The sequence below is a fragment of the Somniosus microcephalus genome, chromosome 10 (genome assembly GCF_052327205.1).
Source record: "Somniosus microcephalus isolate GS21.2 chromosome 10, FLI_Smic_1.0, whole genome shotgun sequence".
Taxonomy (NCBI): Eukaryota; Metazoa; Chordata; class Chondrichthyes; order Squaliformes; family Somniosidae; genus Somniosus; species Somniosus microcephalus.
In genome coordinates, this window is record NC_140996.1 from 178,282,610 (window position 1) to 178,295,142 (window position 12,533).

The 12,533-nt window shown below is 41.7% G+C and overlaps 1 protein-coding gene across 10 annotated transcripts in view; it reads left to right on the forward strand.

The window, feature by feature from the left end:
- The window catches only part of cdk8 (cyclin dependent kinase 8), a 253,657-nt gene that overhangs the window by 60,893 nt on the left and 180,231 nt on the right, over positions 1-12,533 (forward strand). For 5 of the 10 annotated variants that reach the window (XM_085999250.1, XM_085999247.1, XM_085999248.1 and 2 more), the window contains exon 2: positions 8,439-8,514. The exons of 2 other annotated variants lie outside the window; for them this stretch is intronic. In XM_085999250.1, the coding sequence (XP_085855376.1) occupies positions 8,439-8,514 (76 nt within the window). Of the gene's footprint in view, positions 1-8,437; positions 8,515-12,533 lie in introns of those variants that run through there. 3 more of the 10 variants (XM_085999256.1, XM_085999253.1, XM_085999255.1) reach the window with 1 other exon arrangement.

The window sequence follows — 12,533 nt, forward strand, 5'->3', positions numbered from 1 at the left end:
TTTTCCTTTATTTTGCTCGCCAGTGTTATTTCATGGCCCCTCCTCGCCCTCCTAATTTCTTTTTTAAGTATGCCCCTGCACTTTTTATACTCCTCTAGGGCTTCTTCCGTCTTTAGTCTTTTGTAACTGCCAAAAGCCCCCCTTTTTATTTCTAATGCATTTTTCAATATCCCTTGTCATCCAAGGTTCCCTTTGCTTGTTGGTCCCACCCTTGACCTTTACAGGAACATGTTGGCGTTGTACTCTCTCTATTTCCCTTCTGAAAGTCTCCCACTGTCTTGATGTGGATTTTCCTATAAGTAGCTGCTCCCAGTCCACTTTGGCCAGATCCTACCTTATCATATTAAAATCGGCCTTCCCCCAATTTAGAACCCTTATTTCCGGGCCGTCTTTGTCTTTTTCCATGACCACCTTAAATCTCACCGAATTATGGTCACTATCGCCAAAATGCTCTCCTACTGACACTTCCACCACTTGCCCGGCTACATTCCCCAGAATTAGGTCCAGTATCGCCCCCTCTCTTGTAGGACTTTCTACATGTTGGCTCAAAAAGCTCTCCTGGGTGCACTTTAAGAATTCTGCACCCTCCAAGCCTTTCACACTCTGACTATCCCAATTTATATTGGGGAAGTTGAAATCCCCCACTATTATTACCCTATTATTTTCGCACTTTTCTGAAATTTGCCTACATATCTGTTCCTCTATCTCCCCCTGACTGTTTGGGGGCCTATAGTACACTCCCAGCAAAGTGCTTGCCCCCTTTTTGTTTTTAAGTTCTACCCATATGGCCTCATTAGAGGAACCCGCTAATATATCATCCCTCCTTACAGCAGTAATTGACTCCTTAATTAATATTGCAACACCCCCTCCCCTTTTACACCCCCCTCTGTCTCGCCTGAAGATTCTATACCCCGGAATATTGAGCTGCCAGTCCTGACCCTCCCTCAACCATGTCTCCGTGATAGCAACAATATCGTACTCCCATGTGTTCAACAACAACTTCAGTTCGTCCACCTTATTTGCAAGACTCCTTGCATTAAAATAAATGCCTTCCAGCCCTGCCATATTCCCTTTTGCCTTCGCATATTTGCTCTGCCTTGTTTTTTTCTCTGTATTTGGCTGTAAATCACCCCCTGCTATAGCTCCACTCTGTACCCCATCCCCCTGCCAAGTTAGTTTAAACCCCCCCCAGCAGTGCTAGCAAACCTCCCCGCAAGGATATTGGTTCCCCTCTGGTTCAGGTGTAAACCGTCCGACTTGTACAAGTCCCACCTTTCCCAGAAGCAGACCCAGTGATCCAGGAAACTAAAGCCCTCCCTCCTGCACCATCCCTTTAGCCACGCATTCATCTGTTCTATCTTCTCATTCCTATACTCACTAGCACGTGGCACCGGGAGTAATCCAGAGATTACAACCTTTGAGGTCCTGCTCTTTAATCCTTCACCTAGCTCCCTAAATTCTTGCTGCAGGACCTCATCCCTCTTTTTACCTATGTCGTTGGTACCAATGTGGACCATGTGTGTGTGTTGGGGAAGAGAGTGAGTGAGAGAGAGAGTGAGTGAGAGGAAAAGACTGTGCACACCTGTTACAACTTTTGCTTTGTGTTCTGTAAACTTCAGTAACCGTATTAAACGGAGAGAGATTGTCTGCCCTCAGCTCATTTTAAGTTTCTTTTTCAAGTTTAATAAACAAATTAGGTGAATTTTGGAGCAAACATAGAAACATAGAAGATAGGAGCAGGAGTAGGCCATTCGGCCCTTCGAGCCTGCTCCGCCATTCAATGAGATCATGGCTGATCATCCAAATTCAGTACCCTGTCCCTGCCTTCTCCCCATATCCCTTGATCCCTTTAGCCGTAAGAAATATATCCAACTCTTTCTTGAATATATTTAATGAACTGGCCTCCACCACCCTCTGTGGCAGAGAATTCCACAGGTTCACCACTCTCTGGGTGAAGAAATTCCTCCTCATTTCAGTCCTAAATAGCTTACCCCTTATCCTTAGACTATGACCCCTGGTTCTGGACTCCCCAGCCATCAGGAACATCCTTCCTGCATCTAGTCTGTCCAGGCCTGACAGAATTTTATAGGTTTCGATGAGATCCCCTCTCAATCTTCTAAACTCCAGTGAGTATAAGCCCAATCGACACAATCTCTCCTCATACGTTATTCCTGCCATCCCAGATATCAGCCTGGTGAATCTTCGCTGCACTCCTTCCATGGCAAGAACGTCTTTCCTCAGGTAAGGCGACCAAAACTGCACACAATATTCAAGGTGCGGTCTCACCAAGGCCCTGTACAACTGTAGCAAGACATCCTTGTTCCTGTACTTGAACCCTCTTGCTACGAAGGCCAACATACCATTTGCCTTCTTAACCGCCTGCTGCACCTGCATGCTTACCTTTAGCGACTGGTGCACAAGAACACCCAGGTCTCTTTGCACTTCCCCTTCTCCCAATCTATTGCCATTCAAATAATAATCTGCCTTCCTGTTTTTGCCACCAAAGTGGATAACCTCACATTTATCCACATTATAGTGCATTTGCCATGTTTCTGCCCAATCACCCAACCTGTCTCAATCGTACTGGAGTTTCACGACATCCTCCTCACAGCATACCCTCCCACCCAGCTTTGTGTCGTCTGCAAATTTGGAGATATTGCATCCAATTCCCTCGTCCAGATCATTAATATATATTGTGAACAGCTGGGGCCCTAGGACCGATCCCTGCGGCACCCCACTAGTCACCGCCTGCCACCCGGAAAACGACCTGTTTATTCCAACTCTTTGCTTTCTGTCCGCCAACCAGTTCTCTATCCAAGTCAATACCTTGCCCCAAATCCCATGTGCCTTAATTTTGTACGCTAACCTCTTATGCGGGACCTTATCGAAAGCCTCCTGAAAGTCCAAATACACCACATCCACTGGTTCTCACTTATCTATTTTACCAGTTATATCCTCAAAAAATTCCAGTAGATTAGTCAAGCATGATTTACTTTTTGTAAATCCATGTTGACTTTGTCCGATCCTGTCACTGCTTTCCAAGTGCTCTGCTATTACATCTTTTATAATAATGGACTCTAGCATTTTCCCTGCTACCGATGTCAGGCTTACCGGTCTATAATTCCCCGCTTTTTCTCTACCACCCTTTTTGAATAGCGGGGTAACATTAGCTACCCACCAATCCATGGGTACTGTTCCAGTGTCTATCGAGTTCTGGAAGATGACCAGCAATGCATCTACTATTTCTAGGGCCACTTCCTTAAGTACCCTGGAATGTAGATTATCAGGCCCTGGGGATTTATCGGCCTTCAGTCCCATCAATTTTCCTAACACCATTTCCCTACAAATACTGATTTCTTTCAGTTCCACCCTTTCATCAGACCCTATGTTCCCTGGCATCTCTGGGAGGTTATTTGTGTCCTCCTTTGTGAAGACAGAACCAAAATATGTATTTAGTTGGTCTGCCATTTCTTTGTTTCCCATTATAAATTCCCCTGATTCTGACTGCAAGGGACCTACGCTTGACTTCACCAATCTTTTTCTCTTCACACATCTATAAAAGCTTTTACAGTCAGTTTTTATGTTCCCTGCAAGCTTACACTCATATTCTATTTTCCCTTTCTTAATTAATCCCTTTGTCCTCCTTTGTTGAATCCTAAACTGCTCCCAATCCTCAGGAGTATTGCTTTTTCTGGCCAGTTTATATGTGCTCTCCTTGGATCTTATGCTATCCCTAATTTCCCTAGTTAGCCACGGTTGAGTCACCTTTTTTGTTTTATTTTTATGCCAAACTGGGATGAACAAATTCTGTAGCTCATCCATTCGGTCTTTGAATGTTTGCCATTGCCTATCCACCGTCAACCCTTTTGAGTGCCATTCCCCAATCAATCCTACCCAACTCGCTCCTCAGACCATCGTAGTTTCCTTTATTTAAATTGAGGACCCTAGTCTCTGAGTCAACTACTTCATTCTCCATCTTAATGAAGAATTCGATCGTATTATGATCGCTCCGACCCAAGGGGCCTCGTACAAGATTGCTAATTAATCCTTTCTCGTTACACAATACCCAGTCTAAGATGGCCTGATCTCTGGTTGGTTCCTCGACATATTGGTCCAGGAAACCATCCCGTAAACACTCCAGGAATTCCTCCTCCACAGTATTGTTACTAATTTGGTTAGCCCAATCTATATGTAGATTAAGTCACCCATGATGACTGCTGTGCCCTTATTGCACGCTTCTTTAATTTCCCTTTTCATGCCATCCCCAACCTCCGCCTTACTGTTTGGAGGTCTATATACCACCCCCACTAATGTTTTTTTCCCCTTAGTATTTCTAAATTCTACCCATACAGATTCCACATCATCAGAGCTAATATCCTTCATTACAATTGTGTTAATCCCTTCTTTAACCAGTAATGCTTCCCCACCTCCCTTTCCTTTTTGCCTATCTTTCCTGAATATCGAATACCCCTGGATGTTGAGTTCCCAGTCTTGGCCATCCTTGAGCCACGTTTCTGTAATCCCAACCAAATCATATTCGTTTACCTCTATTTGCGCAGCCAATTCATCCACCTTATTACAAATGCTCCTCGCATTAAGACACAAAGCCTTCAGGCTTGTTTTTTTAACGCTCTTAGACCTATTAGAATTATTATTTACTGTCGCCACGTTTGATTTAAACCGTTGATTTCTCTGACTGCCACTTTTGTTTTTCTCCTTCCTATCTTTTGCTTTTATCCTTGTTTCCCTTTCCTCTGTCTCCCTGATCAGGTTCCCAACCCCCTGCCATTTTAGTTTAAACCCTCCCCCACAGCACTAGCAAACACTCCCCCTAGGACATCGGTTCCAGCCCTGCCCAGATGCAGACCGTCCGGTTTGAACTGGTCCCACCTCCCCCAGAACCGGTTCCAATGTCCCAGGAACTTGAATCCCTCCCCCTGGCACCATTCCTCTAGCCACGTATTCATCTGAAGTATCCTTCTATTTCTACTCTGACTAGCACGTGGCACTGGTAGCAATCCTGAGATTACTACCTTTTGAGGTCCTGTTTTTTAATTTATCTCCTAACTCCCTATATTCCGCTTTTAGGACCTCATCCCGCTTTTTACCTATATCGTTGGTGCCTATATGCACCACGACAACTGGCTGTTCACCCTCCCCTTCCAAGATGTTCTGCAGCCGTTCGGAGACATCCTTGACCCTTGCACCAGGGAGGCAACACACCATCCTGGAATCTCGTTTGCGGCTGCAGAAACGCCTATCTATTCCCCTTGCAATAGAATCCCCTATTACTATAGCTGATTATCACCCGTGTTTTGTTGACAGAAATATTAATGACACCTGTGAAGCAGAGAGGGGGATACATAAAAATAATGAGTGTCTTTTGTCATACTAATTTGAGTTTCTTTCAGTTAAATTTTGAAAGCAAACAGAAAGTCTGTCATCGGCACTTGTGTCTGTCGCTGTTAGAAAATGTAAACATTCTTTTTATTAACAGCTGTTTGACATGGACACCTCGTGAGCATCTTTGTTCATTTAATTTGAGTTTGAGAAAAAGTTAAATATTGGAAGTAAATGAAAAAGCTTAAATTTCCACCTGTGTTTTATTGATTGTAATTAGAATACAGTTTGAATAAGAGAGAAACAGACACACATCTAGGAACCAATCACTTAACACCAAATGTAATCTTTGCAGAGATCCCTTATGCTCAAACCAGTGCTACCCTTCAAGTGCTCTCTGGCCAATTCTCTCACCTCATTGCTGACAGACACAAGTAAGCCAGCACACTCATCCCACCACCGTTGTGCTGATTGGGACGATTATTATGGGAAATTTCTTGCATTAGATTGCTAATGCTGTTGCTCAATGTCCTGTTGCGTCGAGTTAAAGAAACTAACAGTGTAATTCAGAATTACAGCAGAATGTTATAAGATTAACTGGCCAAAATGGCAGCATAAGCTTGCAGATTTCTAAAAGAGGAAGTGTCCATCCTAATTGAAAGGCATGGTTGCATTTTTAAAGGATGAGGAGGACCATACCTATAGAAGGCAGTCTGTATTTTGGGGGCTTGTGACTTTATTGGGTACAGGTACATATTTGTAGTGTTGCACTTGTTTATGTATTAGTTTCATGTTTCATCATCAGATGTTTGAACAGTTACTGGGGTTGCTGCTCTTTGATGTTTTTCTGAAGCAACTATTTAAATTTGCAGCAAGAATTGTAAAATGTACATGCCCATAGTTTCTGGCTGGCTGCCTGATATTGGCAGTCGATACCACTCTTGCAGCAATCATAGAACTGGTAAGCTATTAGCATGACCTTTTTCTCCTGGCTGTTACAGGATCAAAATGTTTATTTTTTTTTACTCTACTGTTGTAGCTGTCTCATCATACAGGTTACAGAAGAGAGAAAGCAATGAATTTGGGAGGGGAGTTATTACTCCTTTTTTGCACATTACCTTACTTGGGAGCACATAATTTGCCCTATTTGTCTATTTTTATCTTGTGTTGTGGAGAAGGAGGAAGGAATTTCTGGCCTTACACAAAAATGCTCTGTAAACTTACACAGATGTAACTTCACTCGTACATTTAAACAGTCATTTAAAAAAAAAGACTGGCATTTATATAGCGCCTTACATGACCTCAGGACGTCCCAAAACGCTTTACAGCCAATGAAGTACTTTTGAAGTGTAGTCACTGTTGTAATTACGACAGACAATTTGTGCACAACAAGCTCCCACAAACAGCAATGTGATAAAGTCCAGATAACCTGTTTATTGAGGGATAAATACTGGCCAGGACACTGGGGATAACTCCCCTGCTCTCCCTCGAAATAGTGCCAAGGGATCTTTTACGTCCACCTTGGAAAGCAGACGGGACCTCGGTTTAATCATAACATACTTGGAAAATTAGTCATTTTAATTAGTTGTAAGCTATTCCTTCCCGCTTTATTCAAAGCTGATGCTCTTTGGTGTCTTTTAATCTAGTACTTAGTGTTTAATTTGATACAATACTGTTAGGCCGTGCCTTGTGGTGCAAACATGTGTGTGTGACTGCAAAGAAATTTAATAAATTCAGACATTGCAATAGGATCTTTTCATCCTTTTTTTTTGGATCCTTTTGGAAAGATATGCTGGTATTTTTGATGAAAGTGCTCCTCGCATTAGGCAATACATTTGATATGTACTTGCTGTAACAGAATTAGAGAAATTCCATATGGAGATTGTCAACAGCCCAATCGCACTAGGGAAATTTTCCCACCACATCTGCTTGCCTACATCAACAGGAAGCAGATCATGCTTCCCAATCTCCACTTGGTTTTTGTGTAACCAGATCGTGCCCTGCCTGTTCAAATTATGTCATTTGTATCAAAAAGGCAGGGGAAAATTATGGGACCAAGACCTGCTTACTGCTGATGTAGGAAAGCAGATGTGATGGGTAAATGTCTATAGAGATATTGCGCAATGCTCCCTGCAAAGTTTTTTGTTTTTAGTTGGGGTAGGCATATGATTGGGTGTATTATGCGCCATGCAAATGAGGGAAATACATCCAATGATGTATTTCCCATTACTTGCATCCTCGCATCACTAAGATCCAGTGTTGCTAAGGGCTGGGGTAGAATCAAAATTTAAAAAACTGGCTTCCCTACAGTAATTATAGAGCAGTATAGAAACCAGCTGTAGATCGTGTGAAATTTTAGAATAAATTTTGGTGGGGGGTGGAGGGCTAAGATTTCCCCCCTTCCCCAAGGTGGGTGATCCAACTGCACCATAAGTGGTATGAGTGCCCATCTGAAATATTTAACTACCCCGACCTTGGTTTGGGTACAACTAGTGGGCAGGCAGAAGTCCCATCCCGCTATGCTTATGATCGTGGTATGGTACCAGAGGAACTTCATGACCCTCTTGATTTTACCTAGGCTTATAGGTCCAGTATCCAGTATTATTTTGAGCTATTCTGTCCTGTCATTGCTCCAGCTCAGGATTGAGCAGAGTTCATTCAGAATGTGAACACCCTGATGATCAAGAAAAGGAATCTGATGAGGTGTGTCCAGGGTTTCGTACTACATAATTCCCTGAAGCTTAATAAATTAGGTCAGCTAAAAACTGTTTGCTATGTAAATTGAGCAGTTTGCCATTTGCGATATAGAATTTGCCCAATATGCTCATCTTGGCTTAATGACTAAGTGTGAAACCCAAATTCAGAAATAAACAGTTGTAAATGTGGTTCAAAACTAAGCTTAAGCAGCTGTAGTTATGTATGTTACAATTATAAAGCAATTGCTGTATACCATGCTAAGCACTGCAAATTGTAGCTTTCTAATTGGATGAAACAACTTTTACTAAGGACACAAAAAATACACAGTTTTTTTTGTCTGAGTTCTTGACAACAGAAAACCCCTTTCTGCAATAATTGTTTTTTATTTTTGTTTTGTATAGGAAAGATGACAAAGACTACGCTTTAAAACAAATAGAGGGTACTGGAATTTCTATGTCTGCTTGCAGAGAAATAGCAGTAAGTAAACATCATAGTTTTTGTATTCTAAATGGAAAGCTGTGGCAAAATAAAATTTCACTTGAGGGTAAATCATCCCTTGAAAAAATTAATCAAGTTTCTATCAAATATTGGAAATAAACAAAATAAAAAGTTAGTCAATTTGAAGTTTTATTGGTGTGCGAGATACAAGCTTGTGCGCCGCCAGAAGTCGTCCTGGATGCAAACAAATAATTGGTCCACAGACCACAGGAGTGGAATATCATTATAGAATACATACTGGACATAGAATTTCCTGATAATTATCAGATGTTTATTAACAGATCAATCCCCAGTAGCAATGTTAAACTGTTAGTCCTCTTTTGTGAACAGGGACATGGAGTACAGTCAGCATCAGTTCCACTGACCCACTGATGACACAAAAATTGAAAGACAGAAGACCAGCTCCAAAAAATGTCAACTGAAGTATTTATTATCTTGGGTAAAAGTACCTGGGAGTGGTTCCAAGGTTATGACCTATTCACTGAGATCAGATTATTTTAACCTGCATAAATTCTACCCATCATATTTTAATTTTCATAGGTGTATCTTTTTGCATATTTTTCCCAAAAGAATTTCCTGAAATTGTGTAGTTTCCAAGCCTATCGATTGTAATTAGGTAACTCTGCATTGTCCCCCTCAGGTATGAGTCATTTTATTTTGTCCTTCGTTTCTTCAGGCCATGCACCATCTAATTTAATTTGATTTTTAGATTGACAGCGCCACTCATTTGGTAGCACTCTCACTTCTGAGGCAAAAGGTGGTCAGAATCTAGGGTGACAGTTAAGTGTAATACTGAAAAATTGCTACATTGTTGGAGGTGTGGGTTCTTCAGGTGAGAATTTAAATTGCGGCCTTGTGTTCCAGTTGTGTTGGTTCAGGTGGATGTTGAAGATCCTGTTGCAATAATGACAAAAGAACCAACATTCCTTTCTTAAACCAATACCACCAAAGAACAGATGAACTAATTATTATTCTTGTTGCTGTATGTAGGATCTTTTTGTGTGTAACATGGGTGCTGAGTTTGCCTACATAACCGTGACTGCAATTCAAATGTCAGCATTGGCTCAGTGGTAGCGCTCTCGTCTCTGTCAGAAACTTATGAATTCAAGTCCCACTCCAGAGACTTGAGCACTTGATCTAGACTGACACTTCATTGCAGTACTGAGAGCGTGCTACACTGTCAGAGGTGCCGTCTTTTGGATGAGGTGTTAAACCGAGGCTCCCTCTGCTCTCTCCAGCTACATATAATAGATCCCTTGGCACTATTTGAAGAAGAGCAATGGAGTTCTCGCAGTTATCCTGGCCAATATTTATCCCTCAACCACTATCACTCGAAACACATTATCTGGTCATTTATCTCATTGCTATTTGTGTGACCTGTGTGTGCAAATTGGCTGCCACATTTTATTATATTTCAGTGACCGCACTTTAAAAGTACTGTACAGGAAACTTTGTGATATCCGGGACCGGCGTGTTGCCGATCTATCAAAACTGCCGGACATACAAAGTTAATGTTGAAGGATACGGAGGTTTTCATCTCCGTATCTGACAACAAACACTGTTGCTTAGCAACAGCTTCTAAAGAGTCGGCTGCAGCTGCAAGCGTCTCTAGCTGAAGCTGTTGCTATAGCTACAGACCTTGCAGTGCCTGACTGGGGAAAAAAAAAACGAGAACGAAAAAAACTTATAGAAAACGGCTCCTGATTTTTGCCATTCGATCGAGTATTCCGGACATACAACCTCCGGATAAACCAAAGTTTCCTGTATTGTCTGTGAAGTGCATTGAAACATCCTGAGGTCGTGAAAGGCGCTGTTTAAATATAAGTTATTTCTTTCCAAAGTCATTGATTGTATGTCAAACGCTTTGGGATATTTTTGAGTGACATTGTATAAATGCAAGTCCTTCCTTCTGTCATTCCAGCTTGCATTCTAGCCTCCTCAAATACATACTGATCTTGCTCCAAAGAAGTACAAAACAGCAGCACGGGGACGAATCTCCTTGTGATTTTCTCCCCTCGCCGAGGCTTTACGTGGATAACACATTTTTTGTAAAACATGCCAGTCATGAAGCCCCCCTTTAACAAAACTATGTGCTGCAAGTAAGGTCTTTTTAATTGAAGAAATTATGAATTGCTTACTACTAACATTTTTCAGCAATGTTACAAATAATTTTTTTTAGAAAATGGGTTATTGTAGTGATATAACTTGAAAAGATTATGTAGGTGTTTGGTGTACAAATTCTAAAAGGATGGACCTGTTCGTGATCAGCAGATCAGGTCAAGAATCTGTTTTCTCTGTTAAGAGCCATTGGGATAATAATTGAACATGACCTCTCAATTCTAGTGATTTTTAACTGTGGCACATAGCTCCTTTGAACAATAGATTCAAAAGCTATGCATCAAAAAAGGATTGACAAAGTGTAGAGCTTAATCCCAGAAGGTCACAATCTGTAGCTATTCCAAGCACATACTCATGGTTTTGTTTTGGAACTGTGGTGTGCCACAAACAGGTTATCCTGTTTCGGTATTATGATGTTACCTATAGAGAAGATTGACTTGATTGTGTCTATGGAGCTTGCTTGGCCTTTAAGGCTATTTTCAGCTAACCAGGGGACAATTTTTCCATTGTTTCTCCCATTCTTCTAGAATCAAGTCTTCCTATTACTCGATGGGCATCCGAGTGAGCACAGACAACCCCACATACCACTTCACCACAAACTGCTGCATTCAGCTTGTTTCTCCCTGCACCTCCATTTTATTTCTGAAATAATTGAGGCAATCTTCCTACTCCCCTCAGTCTTCCTCCCAATTCAGCCTCATGTCCTCTACACTCTGCATCTTTTCCTCCATCTACTTCATTATCCTCATCAAACTCATCTCCTTGAAACTCGCCACTTGCTCTCTTGACCCTCCCCAACCGAGCTGCTGACCACCCAATATTCTTTTCTTCTGCTCTTCTTGCTGACTTGAACAAACTCTCCCTCTTTGGCACTCCCTACCTCTTCCAGAGCTACCATCATCATTGCCATCCTGTAAGATCTCATCCCTATTTTCTTTAGCTGCAGCCACATCTCCAGCCTACTCTTTCTCTCTAAGATACTTGAACTTCTCATTGCCAAACGACTATGCACTTGCCTCTCTCAACAATCTCTGCTCTATATGCTCCAAGATATTTGACAAATCAACAGTATCGGGACCAGCCTGGTCAAAGTCAAAAATTGTATCCTGTGTGGTTGCAGCTATAGTTTGTTGTTTATTCTTGGTCTCGCTGTTGCTTTTTGCATTGTTGACTACCAATAATGAAGCATCATTGTATAAACGGAAAATAAAAATATAGTCTGCCCACTTAGAAAGGAATTTCCCTTGAACGGAAGAACTTGTATTTATATGGCACCTTATTGTGTTCTCAGAGCATATCGAAGCAGTTCATAGCCAATTCACTACTTTCTGAGGTGAATTCACTGTTTCGTAGGTATACACAGCAGCTAATTGGGCATAGCAAGGTCCCAGAAACAGCAAACTAGACAAATGACCTGTTAGTCTGTTTATTTTGGTCATGTTGCTTGAGGGACAGGACACATGGATCATTCCCTGTTCTTCTCCAAATAATGCCGTGTAATCTTTTGCATCTAAACAGGCACACAAGCCTTTAATGTCTTATCCAAAATATAGCACTTCCAACGGTACAGGGTTCCCTCAGCACAGTACCAAAGTTCAACCTAGATAATGTGGTCAAGTCCTGAAGTGGAGATTGAAACAATGTCCATTTTGGTAATGGCAGCATAGTGGTAATGTTACTGGGCTAGTAATCCAGAGGCCTGGACTAATGATCCAGAGACAAGAGCTCAAATCCCACCATGGCAGCTGGTGAATTTAAATTCAGTTAATTAAATAAATCTGGAATAAAAAGCCAGTGTCAGTAACTATGAACTATAACCATGAAACTATTGCATCTTCGTAAAAAACCATCTGGTTCTCTAATGTCCTTTAGGAAAGGAA